This window comes from Dermacentor albipictus, chromosome 4, assembly GCF_038994185.2.
Source record: "Dermacentor albipictus isolate Rhodes 1998 colony chromosome 4, USDA_Dalb.pri_finalv2, whole genome shotgun sequence".
In the NCBI taxonomy this organism is placed as follows: domain Eukaryota; kingdom Metazoa; phylum Arthropoda; class Arachnida; order Ixodida; family Ixodidae; genus Dermacentor; species Dermacentor albipictus.
In genome coordinates this window covers 74,263,596-74,284,970 of record NC_091824.1, presented here as the reverse complement: position 1 = coordinate 74,284,970, position 21,375 = coordinate 74,263,596, and the positions used below count along the sequence as shown (strand labels likewise).

Below are 21,375 nucleotides of genomic sequence, written 5' to 3'. Positions count from 1 at the left end.
TCACGGGATCGAATGCCGGCCATGGCGGCCGCATTTCGATGAGGGCGAAATGCGAAAACACCAATGTACTTAGATTTAGGTGCGCGTTAAAGATCCCCAGGTGGTCGAAATTTCCGGAGCCCTCCACTACGGCGTGCCTCACAATCAGAAACTGATTTTGGCACGTAAAACCCCCTAATTTAATTCTTTTATAAAGTTCAAGTGCGATAGAAATATATCGCACCGTATGCTATAGGTGCGATGGATAGCGTGCGAGGGTCATCCACGAAGAACGGTGGCTTGACGCGTGCCTTATCCTCGCTCGGCCATTGTTGTGCGGGAGGGGGGCGAGTGGGGTGGAGAGGCACGTGACTGCACGTCCGCTCTCCCAGCCCAACCGCAGGTGCGCATGGTGCGGTTGAGCGCGGCCATATCTTGCGGGCGATCTGCTGCGAGTACACAGGATAGGTGACCGGATAGAAGCGCTGGCTTTGCGTGCGCTATGTTCTGGTGCACCTGGTGTTGGAAATCACGTAATTTAAAGTTTAGACTCTCCTTTCGCATATCTATATTTTTTATAAATCTGCTAGTGAAATGAATTATTTGCCTTTGCAGTCACCGCACGGAGTCAGCGGACGCAAAGCAGGAGTAATTGAAGGTCGCGGGAGAGGCGACCTTGGGGTACGTGATAAAATTGGCGAATGATAATAATGATAATGATGACGATAAAAGCCGAAGATTCAGCCAACCTATACACTGTTAGACTAGTCTCTTAGAATCACATCTTTCAATGCCTTTTTTGCCTGCGAATTTATGCCTTCATTTCGGAGAAACATGTTTAAAGAGGCCGACTATTCCCCCCCGATTCGAATGGCCCCGTGAATAGCGGTTCAGGTTACGATACCAAAGCTGCGGATTTCGAAGTCGGAGCACATCTTTCTTCCATGCACTCCATCATGATTTCAGTCGGAGTACTTCAGGAAGAGGGCGCCATATTTCGTAAAATAGCGCACGGAGCCGTTATATTTAAAAAAAGCAAGCAAGCAAACAAGCCAGACGAGCTATGTATATAATGCTAAAGTACAATGTAAGCAACGCTGCCTTTCACAAGGTCTCTAAACGGGGAGATTACCCGACATGGCGGTTGGTAATTTTTTCAGCTACGAGCAGCAGTTTTGGCCTATGACAGCTCTCCTAGCAAAATGCGATGGTTTGTCATCTTGAAGTACTAACGCATGTCCCTTCAGATATGAAAGAAGCCTACCAACCTGCAAAGCGTGCTTGTGCTGCTTCGCCGCACCGTCCTCGAGATCTTCCGGTTCATCCTCGTAATCATCGGCTGGAGGAACGTGGACGGGAAGAACGGGAGTGGCGCCAACGGGAACCAAGGCACCGGCCAGGGGAACGGCCTCAGCGACCTGACTTTCGGCTGTCTTTGTGACGTTCCTTGAGCTGCCATGTTGAGTTGTTTGTTTATCTGTTTGCCTCCAAGAGTGGTTAATACCCACTAAGGGGTATCGACCAAGAATCGGGTGAGTTAAGAAAATGGTCGTACGAGTCTAAAAAGGACACCCGCTCTGCTACTCACTCTGGATTGATGAGGACGATGATGACGTTAAAATCTTCCGCATATACCCCCTCGCGGGGGTCGGCCAAAAGTGTCGTAATGATTTACAGCATATATATCCAACCTACAGTAGAGTTCAGCGGTGTGTTATTCTCCGGCGCCTTTCCTTATAAGCTACGTCTACTAGTATTGCTGGAACGGGAAGCGCTCCGCTTATGTCTTGGGCTACCAAAGTTTGTAGCAAACGATGTGCTCTTCAAGAAATCACGACTACCTTTCCTTCAAATGAGATTTAAAATACTCACCATTCGAACATTAATAAGGCTCTGTGAATCTCCACTAAGAATGCCCCAGTCCATCTTTATCAATCAAGCAGCCTAACTATTTTGTAGTCTCTTGGCCTAGGCTTCACACACCACAGGTGAGTATAACAAAATCGTTATTGAGCCTGTTAAATGTGCACATGAACGATATAATCAGGGTAAGCAGTATCTGAAATTCATTGGTGATTTCTTATGATGACATGTGCCCCAACAATGCAAAGGAGCTTCCCTAATATATTCTGAACGGCTTACTCCAGGATCACTTGCAGCCGACGATTTGCACAGTGAAGAAAAGGCCGGAGTTGGAATTTTTTCATCGTCATTGGATTGGTGTTTTTCTACTCGGCTCTCAGACTTAATACACTGTAATATTCTTCGCTGAATGCCTAGCTGTTGTCCTAGCTTTGCGTAGGCTACAAGCTTCAAGGAGAACCGCCGTTATAATTACAGACTTTATCATTGTGCACCTCACTTACTGCTACCGGCGAATCGCATATATTAAAAATGTTGTACTCACTGGCTCCAAGTGATTTGAGGAGTTTACGAATAATACGGGTACCTGGGCACAAAGGCATATTTTGAATTAAGCAGCAGACAGCTTGTCCAAGGCTTCTTTCTATAAGAAGCCTTATGTTAACCATTCTTTGTGGGGATGCGCGGCTCTCACGCATCCCCTGATATGCTGTTTTCCCGCACGGCTCGCGTGGCCTGGCGCCCGCGGCGGTCGGAGTGGTACAAGCGCGGTGCGAGAGATGGCGCGAGTGTCGCGCCGCGGCGGGGTTACTTGAGCGCCGGGAGACAAGGCGCTTGCTCTTTCCCGGTGGGTCGGCTAACAGCGAGGACGTCCCGCGCGCGCGCGCCGACCCATGCTTCTGTGAGACCGCCTCGCGTGGCCGCCTTCGAACGCGGCATCGTTGGCGTGACCGTACACGGGAACGACCAGGCGTTGGGATCCAGCATGGGGCGAACATATTTGCTCGCTTCCGGTCGCGGTGAGTCGGACTTCTAGATTTGTCGCGCGCCCCATCGGCATGTTTTGTGGATAGCAACTCGGCTAGCAGGCATTGATCTACGAAAGGTGCAATAAATGCCCTTGTGATTGTTTACACTACTGTGTTGTCGTTCCTTTGTCCCAAGAGCACGGGAGGAGAACCCCGCATCTTCCAACGACGGATTTGTAACGTCTGCCAGGTTTAGAAGATACATCCTTTTGACATGAAAATCAGATTTAACATCATCCTCGGAACTACACCACTAACACTCACCTTGGACCTGAAAATTTTGCGAAACTAGACAGGCGGGGAAGTGGAATTAACGAGACTGCGATGGCGAGTCCCATCCCTAAATTAATACATGCACCGGTCTGGTCTAGCAATTTTCTCTTTGTGCCATTTCTGCAAAGCATTAGAGACGATTGAACATTACTTACTGGACTGCTGGTGTTTCTCCTCCCTGACAGAAAGGACATGACAAATTACAATGCGACAGCTCGGTCTGCCATTCAAAGTCCTGTACTGCTCTCTTTAGGAGCATCTGTGTTTGGACACTCACACAGGAATCTATGCATCGCCATAGAAAAATTCATTATTGAACCAAACCAATTTCATTGTTAACCGTATTATTATTTAATTCATCCCTTACTGCCTCATCTATAAATGCATATTCATTTCTTATATTGAATGACTGTCTACTGAATCGTCGTGGGCTTTACTCGCATTAATTTATTTATCAAAATTAAACACTTCTAAACATATTTACGATATATTAAATCACTGCGCGACTCCTGATCAACTCCCATGAGTGCCTATGTGCCAAAAACAGCAAGGTCATCATCATCATCATCACCATCGTCGCCGTCGTCGTCTCTGTCGTGTTCCTACTTCTTCACCGCCTCAAAAGCGGCTCGAGGCGGGCTCAGCACGCATCGACAGATAATCAGGTCAACCGGAAAGAAAGCACAAAAACGCAGGTATGAGACAAGCCTAACAGAAACTTCAATATGGGCCAACTGGCATGAAAACAAAACGCAGAAAGGTTACGAGAAGTTCTTGTTGGTTAAGCCCTCCCACCGAATGGCTACTGTGGCACAAGCTAAACCCTTAAGAATGCAGCATTGGAATTGCAGTAATACTGTAATTGAGCTAATGAGCCGGAAGCATTGGGCAAGATGCGGTAATTAAGAAGAGAGATATTCAAAACTTTCTTACTAATTTAGAAGGAAAATTCATCTCTTTTCATATTCAGTGCAGCACGAACGCTTGCCATACCGATCCCCATCTAACCAAGTCTGGCGTCAGCCGATTCGTTGCCGTGCTTCCAAAGTCCCCAGTTTACTCACACCACCGAGCTCTCTGCCATCTTTTACAGCAAATTCCTTCTCTTAGTACGCGATTGGTAAATTTGATAGTCCAACTTTTATTTTATCCGTGTTACGCATGGTCGGCGCAGCACAATTTCTTCGTAATCTCAACTATAATTCCAGCTACTTCCTCTTCCTCTCTAATCGACGTTGCTATAATAATGTGCCTAATAATTAGTCTCAGCCATATGAACACGGCGCACGCTAATTTTGTAATGTATCACTAAAGGATAAAGCACAGCGAAAAAGATCTGCACGTGGTGCCGTGATCGCGTGACAGTTCAATCGAACGCAGAAAGCGCCTGCTTCTTGGCCGATCCCTCGTAGTGGGTATGCTCTATTGCTCAGAAACAAGGCAAGACAAGGTATCCATTCTCAAGAAGACGCAAGCCAAGAGCCTCCACAGTTGGAGATGGCCTCGAGATCTACAAGGAGCTATGACTCAAAAGAACCTCCGCCAGCTTCCCTTCAGAGGTGGAGCTCTCACACGGCAGAGAACGCGTCCGTGCCACGCACGTCAGCAAGTGAGGATATCATCGCAGCTGACAATCTGTGGCCCAGTATCGACGAATTGCCTGCGGCTGTGGAGTGTTTCAGCCAGGCCGACATTGTGCAGCGCGTAGAGACGTGCTTGAACAGGCGACAGCCTCTCTTCGAAGCAGTCTACACCGCCGATGGCACTGGTAATCGCATCTTCTCGAGTCGCCCACCCTCGTCGCTCTCCGCGACAGAAGTTCTCCGTCACAAGATTCGCGACGGCGAGAGGTGCTCCAGTGTTTCTGTGGACGAACAACGTCGACGAGGAGCGAATCCCGATTTAGACAGCGATGTCAGAACGCCAGAGCAACAGTTTGATATTGCGGAAGTGTTTGTCCCACTCGGTGAGCGATCCTCGTCTTCACTCCTGCATCGAAGTGTTGCGTTCGATGCTGTCAACGTGCCTCCTTCACGCCTCGAAAGCGCATCTAAAAGAAGCCCAGGAAGGTTATCTCGCGCGCTTCTGCAGGTGGACTCGGTGTCGATGCAGCACCGCAACCGGCCGATGGCAGGCGCTGGCATATTCGGACGAATCTTCGGTGGTAACGAGCCACTTCGAAATGCGAGAACATCGGGATATATTCACGCCAGGAGCAGCGGTTGCCGCGGTTACCGCCAGACCTCGCCATTCACTCGTCCGCATAAGAGCTTGCGTCTGTTGCTCACCATGGCTTTCCTGTTGGCCGCATTTGTTCTCGCTTCAGGACTGTTCGCCAGCAAGCACATGGATAGCGTTTCACGAAGCAGCAAGGACATGACTATAAAACGCGGGCAGTCCAAAGAACACGTCGCGGACAATATCACCGGTGATGACGCTAGCCGTGGAGGGAAACAGGGCAGTGCATTCAAAGCAAAGGGCGCTCGCAGACGAGGTATTTTTCTCAATGATGCACTGGTTTCTTCTCGTGTCGTCGCATCTTTGGAACATCGATCAGAAAACTCGACAGAGGTAGACGCTATATGATTCCGTTTGCAATAAATCTGTTTAATTGCTGGTAGCATGAATTGACCGGACCAGAAATTACAGATGGCGTATTTACGTGGCACGCAACTTGCGAATGACATGTTACATGTATTACCAATTTGAACTATATTATATATTATATATATATATATATAGTCGAGTCTGGAAATAGCCTGGAGAAATTCCAGAATAAATCTGCATTCTTGCGGTATCTCTGTGTTACTTGGCCGCATCTCCGCTTAGCTTCGCTTTAAATGGCGCTTAAACACGTAGGCTTGGTTGTTCTCTGCACCGGCATGGTTGAAACGCCTTTGTCGGCGTAATTGCAATCAATAGTTTTAGCAGAGCGTTCCTTACGACCAGCTCCGCTTTTTTTTCTTTTTAAACGCGCTCAGAGAGTGCAGAAAGCGGCGTCGACTTGGAAATCTTCAAGAGCCCACGTCCCGGAGGCAGTACTGAAGCAGGGAAGCTTGCCTGCAAAACCACGATGAGGACAGATGGACGCCGCGTCACACGCCACTTAATCGACTCGGTAACGAAGCGAGGGAAGCGTTATGCGTTAAGGCGGTGGCATAAGAATTGTGCGCACGAGCACTGGCGTTCCAGATTAGAGGGTCCGTGTAATTAGGAGACAGCGCTACGATCGGAGTGAATCGTAAAAGGTCTGCTAAAGCTATCCAAAGCAATAATAGGGAAGTTTGGGTTACGTCGAGCGGACGGCCAAATTTGTAAGTTCAGCATAACGGGTTTTTCTTCCTGGACGCATGCCTGGAGTTTTGATAAAGCAAGGCAAACTCATTGCTAAGCTTTGTGTAGGTGTGCTAGTGCTGCACACTCCTTAATCGATAGTTTTGTCTCGTCGACAGAAATACTAAGGTTTCCAGCGGGCAGACATCTAATGTTTGCAGTTGTCTGCAATACGCGTCTGCCCATATTGTCGAATGTGGAACTATGTCTTGCGTTTGTCCTATACAGGGGCACTAGGAGACCGCACATTCACTAAAGAAAAATTAATTCTGGGGTTTACGTGCAAAAACCCCGATTCGATTAGCAGACACGCCGTAGCGAGGGACTCCGACTTTATTTAGACAACTGGGGATTTTTCAACTTGCACCAAATGCACGGTATAGGGGTGTGTCCGCATTTCGCATCCATAGAGATGCGGCCGCCGTAGCCGGGATTTGATACCGCGCCCTCGGAATTAACAGCGTAGCGCCATATAGGTACTGCGCCACCCCGGTGGCTCGCACATTAGCTGTCTTCCGTAGTTTCTGCAAACGTATACTCCAGCAATAGTAGACATAATTAGCTTGCTGGGTTTGTATTAGTACAAGCAATATAGCCCACGTAGGCCCGTGAAAAACGTTCTTGTTACGTTGCCGTCCGAAACCCCACAGGTTAAGAACATTCATGTTGTCAGGACGTTGGCGTTGCCAACTACTTCGTCAGCCTATGACGTCAGCGTACTCGTCTAACTTACATGCATTGTACCAGAGATGGCCATTTCCATTTCCATGTGCATAACATATACCCAGCTGCAATTCCGGCCCCGAATACTCGAACAAGCAAAACAGGGCCTGATATGTAAGCATGCGGCTTCGGCGCTTTGACATTTGTGAGGATGCATGTTCACAAGTAGCCAAAGAGCGCTTGATAAGAGTGAGCATAGTTTTTACACTTCTACAAGGTGATAATTTTTAAATTTTACGGAATCTTTAAAGATTGCTTGTGGCACATAGCATAATTCTTGTCGTTGAGCTGGATTAGTCGAAGAGGCGGATATTACTATCACGACAGATGGAAACACATATTCTACTAATCAACGAAAATTAACTAATGAACATTTCATTGAAATACTTTACGACACATATTGCAATTTACGAATTGTAGCCAGTGAGCTTGAAAGACGCATCCACTTGAAATGAACTTCCATGATGAGACCAACTTTAAAATATTTCCAAAAGTGTGGGACGAAATAAATGGCCGTTCCAGTAAATTTTGCGCTTCATTGCATAAGAGTGCGTTGTATGAAAAGAGTAAGTGGACGAACAGCGTTATTTACGGGGAGTTTCATGGCGGATATCTCGAAAGTGATGCCAATCTGAAAATTCAATCCAGGTGAATACACTTGACAAACTCACCGGATGTATCTCGTAAGTTGCGGTATGGGTCATAAAGCAAATAATTCGGATACTAAGCAGTAGATTTTCGTTAATTGGTTGAATATTTTTTTCGACGTATCGTGCAAGTTATGCCCGCCTCTTGTAATAATGCAGCTCATCGACAAGAGAATTCTGCTATCTACCACAGGCGCTTTTTAAAAATTCCGTAAAACCTAAAAATTATCACTCAATCTGTATATATTTTTTTACTCATATATCCTGACGGTTCCACCGGACGTTACATGGGGAGGGGGGAGGGGTTACAGTAAACATAGGGGGTTACAGTGAAACAAGTGAAAAGTCATTAACAGCCATATAAATGAAATAGGTAATACATGATACTCGCGTTCAGAAAAAAAATATTGCAAGGTTGTAAACATAAGGATTCAAACACGAATATATAAGTGAACTATTCAGCATACGTACAAAGGTATCATGGTTTATTATAGACACGTCATCGTGTGCTAGATTATTCCAATGACGGAGGGCACGAAACAATGGCAAGTTATTTAAAGGTTTTTACGTGCCTGCTGGATTACAACTTGAAAGGGTGATTTAGGCGCGGGAAAATGCAATGGGCAGGCTGTATGTAAGAGGCCGCAAATGACGAATGATTGTGATGAAGCTTGTGAAAGTGAGATAACAGTGCCAGCAGTCTTCTTTTCTCTAGTAATGGAAGGTTTAGTGATGCTTTAACATAATGATCCTGAAATGACCAAAGTAATTTCTTGTTGTAAATCAGGCAGGCTTAATATGGTCACTCTAGTTTATTAATTACTCATATGTGATGTGGGTTCCAAATGAATGACGCATATTCTATTTTAGAGCGAACCAGAAAGGTACATGCCATAACTTTTGTGTTCGGGTTAGCTTGATGTAAGCGGCGTCTGAAAAATCCGAGTGTTTTGGATGCTCTAGAATTTATTTCGCCCATGTGAGTATTCTATGTTAGGCTGGAAGACAGGTGGACAGGTGAAGTGGGCACACTTTAATGACGAAATGTGTTCTATAGGCGTTCCGTTAACCACGTGGGCATTCTGTGGGGGTAGGGGGGGGGGGGTTAGTAGCTGTTATAAAAGTTATAACTTTGGTTTTACAAACGTTCATTTTCATTAGCCATTGATCAAACAAAGTCGAAATGTTTTCAAGCTCAAGCTATTTATAGCGAATGCGTTTAGGCCACTGTAGGCCCGGGCGGCCTTCGTAAGGCGCCAGCGGCATGTCAGCGTTGTGGTGGTGAACAGCGCCTCGAACGACAGAAGTCAGAGTAATGGCATGTGTGGAGACCACAGGACGAAGTCACTCGCGGTGCTTATAGGGATTTCGCACCGCTGGTTCTTAAGGCCTGATACCGGAAAACGCATTTCTGTGTGTCTGCTTCTGAGGAAGAACGCCACATCTACGAGGGAGGCCATAATCACGGCACCAGGTAATATATAAAATAGGAAACTAGTGCAAACTGCGATTCAAATTCACTCCCCCCCGCAGCATAGCTCACCGCGGTAAGCTAAGACGTGTAGCTTCAGCATTTATATCCCAGATGTTATATTGCTGCGCACGCTAACATTCTAGCGTACTTAATCACGTCAAGAGGGGAAGGGCACAAAAAGATATTCACTGACGATGCATGAAAAAAATGTACAAAATCAGTACCACTGGGTATGGATCCATGGGGCCGCTTGGTGTGTGCCACTGAGTATGTGTGCCAGGGGCCAACGGGCATCTACCGCTTTTCGATGAACCATTTTTGACATCCACTTGGAACACTGCAAGTATCACAAGAACCTCACACCTCCTGAACTGCGATTTTTCTTACAAATGCGGGTCGGCGTCGACGTTGTGGTTCTTTTTACGGCTCTCAAAAAGCGCGTTATTGTCAGATATGACATTCAACACAGCGTTCGTGCTCTTTAAGTGCTTTGAATGGAGTTATTGAGTAAAGAGGCCTTTGCTGTTGCCGAAGTAGTTTGCGAAGACTGCTCCGATTTCCTCATTAACCCTACATTGGCGAAGTATTTGTCAGAAGACTACAATGATTGCCAGTATGACTGTGGTGATTATGAGCGATAACATGTAGGCTTGCAGGTACGTTATTCGGCTCCAATGGCAGTGCGACTGCTACCGGCGTTCACGCCGGTAGCAGTCGGAATTGCAGTGGAATTGCGGCAACAGTATTTATGTTTCTCTCATGCCGACGCTAACCACAGTCGAGCACCTCTACAACAAACGCCTCTAGAACGGAATGACCTGCATAACGAAGGAATAACTATTTCCCTGTTTTTGTGAGAGCTGTGTTACCTTTACACTGAAGTCGCCTGTATAGCGAATGATTTCGGACGTCCTAAGCACTTTGTTATAAAGGTTTTCGACTGTATTACGCTTTTTCGACAAGAATGGCACGTATACGTCACGTCCCACTAGCGCGACCTAGAGCACTTGTGTGCGCTCTACCTCCCATTCAGCCACTAGGATAAATGACTTCCTTCTTTGCGTCACAAGCTGGAGCATGTCAGTTCGTACCGTTTTCGCCTCGCTTTGGGCTTTGGCTTTAACGCTTTGGGACGCCGCGTTAAACTGCATCGCCGCCCTTCGGGCTCGGCTGTCATTCCCCGGTCTTTTCCTCGTAGCACAACGCTACGAAGGTGCTGCGAGACGTAGTACCGTATTCGGGTTCGGCCTAGCTTGTACGATTTCTTCCTAGAGTAAAACATTCGCCCATAATTACAGTGCTCCCTACTGCGATATCTATGCGTGTTTTCATTTCGCGATATATTGGTTTGCATGGACAATCTGCTTCGTGCGGCACATTACAAACGGAGCGAAGTGTGGCGCCACTGCCTCGCTAATTAGGAGATCGCGAGAGGCAAGCGCGTGGGTGACGTGTGAGCACGATTCACAGCAGCTGCCGAAGGCAGACGTCCGCTCATGTAGTGATTGTTTCCATACATAGGGTGTCGGTGGACGTGCCCCCCCGCATGTCATTGGTGGACTCAAATTGCGCGCTACTCTAGCGCCATCTAGTAGCTGTCCTCGCCACAGAGCCTGTCTTGCGCGGCGCTACGCTCTTCGTATCATGCTATCACGATACTCTTCTCCTCCGCTTACGCCGGATGGTTCCGCATGGTTCTTATTTTCTCTTTCTTTATATTAATTTCAATCTTTTTTTTATTTTCTCGTTATTTTATCTGCAACCAAACCAGCACGGAAATTGTATTACAATTAGATGTCCACAACACCCTAGAGAAGTTAATCGAAGCGCAACGTCGATCCCAACTGGAGCGGCTCACCCTCATGGAAACGGGCAGCAGCATTCTAATCAAGCTTGATATCACCTACCACCACCAACATAGAGACAAACCCACAGTGTCACGCGACATTCAGCAAAGGATACACGCCGGCCCTATTCCCCCGAACATGCACCCAGACCACAACAAAGAACGCAGGAAGGCACGAGCTACCTCCCTCATCAAAGCTTATGCGAACACCGCGGGCGTCACCTTCGTCAACGCAGATGAATACCAAGATGGACGTTGCTTTGCAGTGGTTAGCACTGCAGGCGGCTTGCTCCGACATGCTGCCAGCATCGCTACCCAAAATGACGAGACGGCCGAGAAAGTGGCCATCGCCCTGGCCACTATTGACCCAGCCTGTCACACCATGCTGAGTGATTCTCGCACAACAATCAACAACTACATCATGGGTCTTATTTGTCAACAATCAATCCGTATCCTACAACAAGCCCCGCACTCGTCTGAAAATCAAATCATCCTCGTGTGGATTTCAGGACACGCCGGCGTTGTCCACCCGCACCTTACCAGCCACAACGAGGTAACACACACCGTAGCACGAGGACTAGTCAACCATGCCGGAGACGGTGTAGGTGCACCCGCAGGGTGCGGCCACCTTACAACGACCTTGTGAAGTCATTTTAAATCAAAAGGAGAACCTTCCCCATCCTTCACCGCAAGTTAAACTGAGCACATGCCACCACCCTTCGCATATTACAGACGAATATATACCCCTCCCTCACAGGCTATCACATCATATACCCCGACATCTACCCAAGCCACACGTGCAGGATCTGCAAAATTCAATTAGCCACACTCCCTCACCTGCTATGGGAGTGCAAACATCAATACCCAGACGTTTTCCCCGTGACCCTCTCGTCGAGATGGCACGTCGACTTGCGTAGCTCCCATCTCGACGACCAACACTGAGCAACCCAGCAGGCCTACGTAGCGGCGAATAGGCAAGACCTTGACGTCCCATCGCGGGAAGCCTAGGCACAGCCGACTAAACTGCTGGTTCTCATTGAAGTTCACACACACTCTCTCTCTTTGCAAAGCTTCGTCATTATTATTGTCTCAGAAACTGGCTCAGTCTTCAGTCATGGTTCATTTCATACAGCTTAGTGCGACAAGAGCCATCGGTAGCGGCAAGTATGAACGCGCCGGTGCGTTTGCGTTTGCCGTCGATGCACAGCAAGCAGTCATGCGCCGGGCGCAAGTAGAGTTGGGAAGCGCGAGGAAGGAAAGTAAGTATAGCCTAACAGGAATACTGATGCACTGAAAAGAAGGCAAAGTGACGACTACAAATCTGAGTGCTTACCTTCATAGCCCAAGCTCCGGAGTGGTTACAGCTGTGGAGGCGAAGACAGGCAATATCCATGGGACATGTAGCTCATGCGTATACGATCAGCGATTGAAACGCAGTACTCGGTGCGCGCGGTTGCAACCTTCTTATTTTTCTTTGGCGCCACTGGTGAGCCCTATCTTGGTGATCGCCTTGGGAGCAACTGCAGTGACACTGCGTCGATAAAGGTTCTCGCTTTCACTGGATACCATGATGCATCAGCTTGGTGTTCCAGGCGCTTACAATCGGTGCAAAAGGCACCGCCGACCACGCACTTCGAGTTACGCGTTTCAGTTGCTGAGCACTGTAGGCACTGTGGCCCGCAGACCGCACGTATGCAGTCTTTCCGCCGTTCCATCCCGTGAGGCCGCGATGAAAAACATTTGAAGTGAATAGGCTAATCAGCTTCAATCCTGTTTCAGCAACTGTTTGTGCACCCAAAAGTGGAATATATTTCAACAGTTTTAGTTTCACGGCTCCACGTAGTATTTCCGCACCACAAGACAGAAAAAAACGACGGAACATATTAAATAAGTGCAGCTGGCGGCAGAGCATGCCGAGTATAGCCCGCCCGTCGCTTGCCTTTACATTCGTGGCGCCACCGCATGAAGGCGCCACCGGTCCAAACTGATCCCACGCCCGGTGCTTATACAGCCTTAGCACATATACCATTTGTCATTGACCACATAATCGTCTACATCATAACATTGTTTGGCACTCTTTGGCCATCCCTGGCCTTTGCGCACCTCCCCCCTCTCCCCCCTAAAGAAACGAAAACAAAGAACCACTAATATATTGAGCCTTACAGTGTGTTTTAAGGACTCCAGGAATGGCCAAGGTAGCTCGCTAATCGTACGGTCACGAAGATTTAGTGAGTCAGAACTATGTTCACAGAGAAGTCAACACTGGCCGAGATGCTCTTCGGGTTTTATGTCTATGCTATGCCCACGGGGGGAAAGCTTGCCGTAATTTTGCTCCAACGTCATGTTTATTTTGGCGCAGTTGATGGTTTGATGTTTTCCAAAAGTATTCGAAAAATATTCGAATTTACGAATAGTGACTTTTCGATTGCTAGACCGAATCGAATAGGAGGCTAGTCGATTCGTTATTCAGAAGCTTCCAATAGCGGCAAATCTTAATCGCTTGCAACTCGCCTTTGTCCGCGGCCAGGGTGAGGAGCTCGGGGCGCATCACGGCCAGGCAAGGTGAAGGAGTAACCTGTGGAGAGCAAAACAAAAGGGACAAAGGCAATTTTCTGAACAGGCGATTTTCTTCACGCGAAACCCACGGAACCCGCATTGTCCGCGGGTTTCAGGTCAAGCGGTCGCGGTAACGGCCAGCACTCGTGGCGCGAAAGACGTGTGGTTTGTCTCCCACCTGATTTTTTCTTTTTCCGTTTTTATTATTATTTCAACTTTCTAATCAAACCTAATTACTTCCCCTATGCTTACCCTTATGTCTTTGTTTTCGTCTCATGGTTGTGTAAACTAGGAAAAAAATTAAGCCTCTGCAATCCCCTTATCCTTCCGCCTCGCATATTGAGAGCCTCGACTTGTTGGGCTTGATGCCGCGAGGTAGCATGCGAAGCTTTATAAACCGGTAGCTTGCTCCTAAGTTACCGTACTGTACGGTGCCTTGCATGCGGAAAGGCGTTCATCGGCCGCCATGGCCGTGAACGGCGTTACCTAACCTTGGCTAGCCTGGCACACAGAGGTGAACACCAAAAGCTTTCGACAAGAGTATAGCCACCGCGATAGTCAAATAGGTAAAGCACCACACGCGCAATGCGGAAGTTGTGGGTTCGGCTCTCGCCGGACACGATTTATACTCCCGCAAACTTTAGTCTCCCGTATTCGTTGTCATTTTTACATTTGAAATAACCATAAGAATTTTCATCGTTCTCTTTCTCCTGCTTCATTGTCCGTTGCAAGTAAATAGTTGGTTTTATTTGGTTAGGTTACGTTAGGTATATGGTCGCAAGTAACAGAAAGCGAAGTCCCTCTGATTCGCTTTTTATTTTTTCTCATCGTTAGAGGGTAATTTTCTTCACTTCAATAACATTTGTGTTATGTAAGTTTCGAAAACATAGCTTACTACTGGCTAAAAATATACTGTTTAAAAAACGATATCAATAGGATGCTTTGCAAGTTTTTTTTTTCATTATAGTGGTACCCTGCGAGTAGTTAGCATTGATAAACGAGCTCCTTCAGTGATTCACTATCACAACCAGGCAAAACCTAGACCAACCCAGTTGTGAGGTCGAATTTTGCAAAATAAAAATTAATTAATTTGAACTACTTGATAGCTTGCTCTCAAATCTGGGAAAGTGATTACGAAAAAATGTTCATTAAATTAAATCAGCAAGACTGTACGTCCTACTTGTAGCTAGGGCGTGCAGAAATCAAAAGTGAATATGTTGAAACTATTTACAGAGTATACACAGTTATTAAAGAGAACAAAATCAGACATCCACCCAATCGTAGCAATCGTTACAATTTTTCTCTGATTTTTCTCTTTATTAATCATTCCTCTCCACCTTGCGCGTTTCCGAAGAACTATTATTTCCGAGTATACACAGATATCCTAATTATTCATAATTGGAAAATACAGTGGTATGACAAGTATGGAGAGAGACAGAGGGCTCTTTATTAGAAGAACAGAGAATTTTGCCGGCACGTATATAACCGCTGGCATGCTACTCTGTATAGGGATGGGGAATGGGATTGAAAGATTCCAGAAGAGAGTGGGAGAAAAAAAAAGGATAAAAATAAATATGAAATGTCCGAGTGGACCTGATACTAATTTTTACACGTGACATGGCGGGTTAATTTAGGCTTTTGTATAGGAAGGATGCAATTTTTAAAGTTTTCCTATTTGACCAATTTCTGTCAGGTATTTGAATAGTAAATCCAAAACCCGTCGCTGTATTGAAGGGCCGGGCATTGGACCTAAGATGCTCGGTAATGTTAACGGTTCATGGCGAATCATGTCCATTTGGTGCTCAAAAAATTGTCTCTCGTCGCGGTACGCGGGGCATTCTAGTAATATGTGCTCAATTGTCTCTAAGTTGCGACAGTTATCACAGTACGGGTTAGTTGTAAGTCCTATGCGGTACAGATAATTGTTCGTATATGCCATGTTCAGTCGAAGACGATGGTACAATGTCTCTAAGTGTCGAGGAAGTGGTCGTGGAATTTTCGGTCTCATTTCGGGGTCAATGTAACGTAGGAAGTTATCTTGGTGAAGCGGCAGATTCAAGATGCGGTTTTTTTCTTGATAGGCATATTTTTTTGCCATGGTTGAAGCGTCGGCTTTTGTAAAATATGTTCTTCTGAACTTGCGGTATTGGAGTCCATTTCTGGCAGCTTCGTCCGATCTTTCATTTCCCGAAATGCCGGCATGGCATGGAGACAATGATTTCTTGCTGATCGCGTACATGTGTGGAATATTTCTAAATGCAGGATTTAGAAATATCGAATGCAACAGATATATATATATATATATATATATATATATATATATATGTATATATATATATATATATAAGAAATATTACCATTCGGTGATATCGTCCTGTTTGTATGCACTGGCTATTGCTTACAACAAATGATTGAGCAGCCGAATCGACGAAGTCTGAGAGTGGGATTGAAGAGACATGAGTAGACAAGAAATGTTTAATAGACTGTCACAACAATAAGTCCATAATTGAGGCTGACTGCAAATCATAAGGAAAAGCTGTCTCTTTTCTCTCAGGTGCCTGCAAACTGGTTCTCCCTGCCACTTCACCTGCAGGCAATTTTCCGCAAGCCCTACCAAATTCTCACACCCAAAGGAATTCAGAAAGTGCCGTCCCGAAACTACGCCCTAAGATAGCACGAACTCAAGTAGTCCTTACTAGACAAGAACATACCAACAGCCTCCTCACCACACCCTTTTCATTTTCTTACCAGCCAGATAGACGACTTTCCTGCACCCAGTGTGCCGGATACCCTAAAATCCCTCACCTCCTCGGCCAATGTCATTCCCTCCTTCCTCCATTCCCCCACAGCTCCCAACAAGGGCCAACACGCTCTGCCAGGTCGCTAAGTATAGCAGTAGCGTCTAATTTGATAAAGCTTACCAGGCAGCATTTACTTGGTTGGCTGTCAATCATGCTGCTCACAAGGCCCTGGAGTGAAAGTCTCACTCTATGATCGTCTGTAGATGATTGCCAGCTCAAGGTGATGCTAACGGTTTGGCGCCTGTAGCTGTTGCCATGGCATTTACCTCTCTCACGCTTGTTTGAAGTCAGACGTCTTTAACATCGGTCACAGGGGGTGGCTTGGTAAAACAGCATGCAACTAAATACCTTACACTTTTATCGCTTATATCTTCGCAATCTTACTATCTACGCACCTTACTTTGGTATCGTTGTGCGCAAGAAAGAAGCCATTACTCCATCATACATGTGCAGCATGCGCAGACGGCGCCATTGTCGTAGTAGATCCCGGTCAAGCGCCCACAAACTAGGACAAAGTGAGGAGCAGCGTCTACTCGTGTGTATACTCACTTGTGCACTCCTCACTTTGTCCTTGTTTGTGCGCGCTTGAACGTGATCGGCTACGCGTAACCAAGTAGCCCATAAGTCGGTGCTCTATAGCCATTGTCGTACCACGCATGAGGAAATCGGAGCTAAATTTAGCCTATTGGTCCGCGCTCAGAGAGGCATAGCTCGACAGTACATTTGCCGATCGGAGCGGAAGGGGTCACGTTTGAGCGAAGTAACCTCAGCCATAGTAGGTGTATTGCTTCAAACTGAAGCGTCTGAACATAACGACTTATAAGGCCTACAACTGTGCACATATTTGCCGAACTTTCACGCCTGCTTGTTTATGGCACGCCCGCGTTCAAAACGCATGAACCAGAAATGGCATCAAGAGACTTGGGCAGCAGAACAAAGAGATGCCAATCCGCGCTCACCATCTTTTACTGCGGCGAGCTCACTACGTTCAGGGAGCGAGCACAATTGCAAGATTACACCACAGTGACCCCCTCCCCCCCCCCCCTCCTGCCCCATCATAGTATCATAATTTGGGCATGCCAGGTTTCTAATGTGATGTGATGTGATTTGCTTTATTATCATTGTGTAGAGAAAAGAAGCTATTATTCAATGATTATGAGGCATAGATCGGCGTTCCATCAATACTCGATCATGCATGTGTCGCGGGTGCAGATTGCACCGTTGTCGCCACACGAATGACGCAATTAGAGTTAAGTTTAGCTTTGCGCGATGCGTTCGGGGAGACGTAGCTCGGCAGTGAGCTTGTTCGTCCGAGCCGGAACAGTCTCACTATGCCATAGCAGGTATGGTCGTCCACTGGTGCTCACAAGGAGTTATAAGGACTACACGTGTGCAAATTCTTGCAGAAATTTCACACTTGCTCGCCTATGGCGCCTCTGCGTTTCCGACACGTAAGATTTCGAAACGACGTGATAATACTGGGGCAGTAAATCAGAGAGATATGCAACCCTTTTGAGAATGGCGAACCGTGTCGGTCTCCATAGGAAGCACAAGCGGAGGAGACTGAGGCAAACGCAGGAGCCCCAACAGTTTATGAGTTCGACGGGCTCGGGTGGCCGACGTTCGGGTTCCTCGATGCATTTTCTCCGCCGCCGCTCCGAGCTAGTGCCTCGAGGCATCCTAGCGCAGGGCGCTCTCGGGCGTCACCAGCAGGCGAGTAATTTCTTTACTCTAGTGCCGAAACACCTTCTGCAAAACAAATTGGCCCACTTCGAATAAGGAGTGAGCATGATTGCAAAATAAGACCGTAAGGCGCCCTCAAGATTTTGAATAAATTACTCATGTAACCCTTTCAATGTGTGAATAATTGTAACTTGCACATTGTTTACGTCGTTTGTTTAGCCTAGTGCTCACACACCATCTGCAAGACGTTTTACGTACCATTCTGCGGCTGCGTCCCTGATACAGCGTATCCGATCTTCTGCCATCCCAACGAACTAAGAACTTTTTTTCGCGTTACTCTTCTACACATAGCTCTGGTGGTTTGTAATCAATTAGTCGATGATAAAGAAAAAATGCAGATCACTGGCGCTGTGGGAATCAGTATAAGCGAAGATTTTGTTGGTGTTTGTGAATACGCTGTTCTTGTTTAACAACCTTTTAGAAGCATAGAACAAACGAGCAAGTTTAACGCACATACACCGGGAAATTCGCAGCGCAACGTAACCAATTCCGTCCCATAATACCCAATTAGATACGTTGCTTTTATTCTTTATCAAGATTAGCTTCAGCAACGATTGCGTAACCCATTCATCCCCAATATAAAGCCTGAGGTATGCGGAACTGTGTGAATATGGCCCGAGGGCAACACTGCTGTAAGATTTTTTGTAATTCCAACCAATTCGCTCTAGGCCGTTGCGTCGTCACAGGCGACGGAATGCAGCCACGTAGTTGACCCGAAAGTAGAGTAAGCTGCATCCCCACAACAGCGTACTACGTGATGTTAGATCTTCATCTCACTGCATTGGACAATAAAGACAATTTTTTGGCGAAGGATTATGAGCTAATGGTTACCTTTTACATTTACTTGGTGGCGTTTTCGTCATGCAATCGGGATAATAAAAAAATGTTGTTTATGTAAATTTAAAGCGACACATTCTTCTCAGGCTTCGCTGGGTGCGGTGTGATTGACGGTCTTCCATGACGCAAAGTCGGCTCTGCAACTACTTAGAGTGGTGTTGAAACAAAGGGCTTACAGAGTGTTGGCTCTTCAAACTGCCGAAGTCGACACTTAAGCGCAAGAAAACGGCCACCACATCACATTTCAGTGGATTCCCAGTCACTGTGGTATACACGGCAACGAAATGGCCGACACCGAAGCGAAGAAAGCACTCGAATAACCAGAGTCACTGCTTGCAATTCCTTTTTTAAGAGCGGAAGCCAACTGCCTCCTCTCCAGTGTCATCCGAAAATCGACAGCAAAGCACTGGGGCAATCCGGATAATCGCCACAGACGACTCCAGAGATTGGAGCGTACCATGAAATTTAGTCTACCACGGAAAATTCAACGAAGCTGTGCGAGTCTTCTGCACAGACTAAGGTTGCGGGTAGCATTTACGCGCGGATACGCGCACTTCATGTGACGCACCGAGTCTTCAGACTGTGAGTTGTGCAATGTGAATGAGGCTATAGGTCATGTGCTTTGTGAATGCCTTAAGTACGTGGAAGAGCATCAAAAGTTGAACAATGGCCTTACGCGTCTCGACAGCCCACCGTTGTCTGAGGACTTTATTTTAGGCCCTTGCACATACGCTCAATCAAGTTTCAAGGCCATCCAGGCGTTACTGAACTTTTAAAAAGTACGAGCGGAGACTGTAGGCTTTGAACATGCCAAATTGCTTGCCATATGTTTTACATCTTCCTTGTCTCGTAATCGTCACCCATCATGCATCTCTTTCTTCCCTCTTCCCCTTCTCCCAACGCCAGGTAGCTAGCTAGAGAAATATATGTCAGGCAGACCTCTCTGCATTTCGTATCATTAAACTTCCCCTGTCTCTCTCCCCTCTCTTACTGTTGTCAGCTTATGCGTTTGTCCGTGTCACGCTGGGCATGTTTATTTATAATAAATGTGCTCTCTCTCTCTCCCTACATATATATATATATATATATATATATATATATATATATATATATATATATATATATATGCCCATAGATAACAGCAGGGGAGGTATTCTGTGAAACTCCACTTAGTGGACACGTCCATTTCGTCTGATGTTAAAGTTCTGATTGGCTGGGCTGGGCTGCGCGTCCGCAGCAGCGACGCGCCACAGCCAATCAGCACTTCAGCAGCAAACAGAATAGCCATGTCCACATGGTGAGCTCTTACACAATACTTCCCTTGTAAGCAAGAACCACAACCAGGAAAGTCTGCGAAGAACGCGTCGCTTTAAATTTAGGAAGAACCATCACGTACCTTTTGCAACATGTAGCTTCAAGCAATATTTTTTTCATGTGTTGCATGAGTAACAGCCTTATTCTCATGCAATGTTTACTTTTATGCGCATTCCGTATGCATTACACTGTTTACAAGCTATGCTACAATGTATACAGATATTCTGGACTCGATGCACACTGCAGCTGGATTGTGTCGATGGAGTGATTACACGTAGGCTAACACCATGTATGATGTTTGCCATGGACAGAGCGGAGATGAGAAGCGTACGCACGGAAAAGTAGGAGACATGTAAATACGTACATCAAAGAATTGTGCAGCCCTCGTGTGGTAATAACATATATTGATTCTAGAGGATAGGACAAGGGGTGAAATGACAGTGTTAACCCCCTCATACGAAAGTTTTTCTTTGCATATTCAGTGGCTCGGTAAATCTGATCACTCTTACACGTTGTTCAATTTGGCAGAAGCCTCAAGACCATTTATGCCTGCTTCCAGAAGTTCCCTGAGGCATCTGGTACTTTGGCCGTAACGTTGCGAAGGGCACGATGTCGTACACACTTTTTAATGCAAATAACATTCTTTGCCTACTTCAGCCATTCTGAATCCCGCCTGTCCATCTCTCTGTCCATGGTCCGTCCGTCCGTCCGTCCTCCTACGGCGACCCAGTAACCCAAATTGCCTACCTGGCTAGGCCACTGGGTATGTGTTCCTGGTCACAATGCTGGAGTGGCCGTCCCATTTTTGTAATTCGTACTTCGTGATCTTACTCTTGTCATGGTATCGTCATCGTGCCTTCTACACCAACACAGTGGCCCAACTTGTCTAATAGCTCGGGCGCCTAGGTACGGGCTCGTGGTCGTGATGCCGTCGTGGTCGCTACATCGCTGTCATTCC

The 21,375-nt window shown here is 46.7% G+C and overlaps 1 protein-coding gene across 3 annotated transcripts in view; it reads right to left on the bottom strand.

Annotated features, from left to right (window-relative positions):
* The window catches only part of LOC139059140 (uncharacterized), a 293,594-nt gene that overhangs the window by 23,679 nt on the left and 248,540 nt on the right, over window positions 1-21,375 (bottom strand). For all 3 annotated transcript variants that reach the window (XM_070537113.1, XM_070537116.1, XM_070537115.1), the window contains exons 2-3: window positions 13,678-13,741; window positions 1,248-1,431 (exon numbers count right to left, since the gene is read on the bottom strand). In XM_070537113.1, coding sequence (XP_070393214.1) covers window positions 1,248-1,431; window positions 13,678-13,741 — 248 coding nt within the window. The remainder of the gene's footprint in view (window positions 1-1,247; window positions 1,432-13,677; window positions 13,742-21,375) is intronic.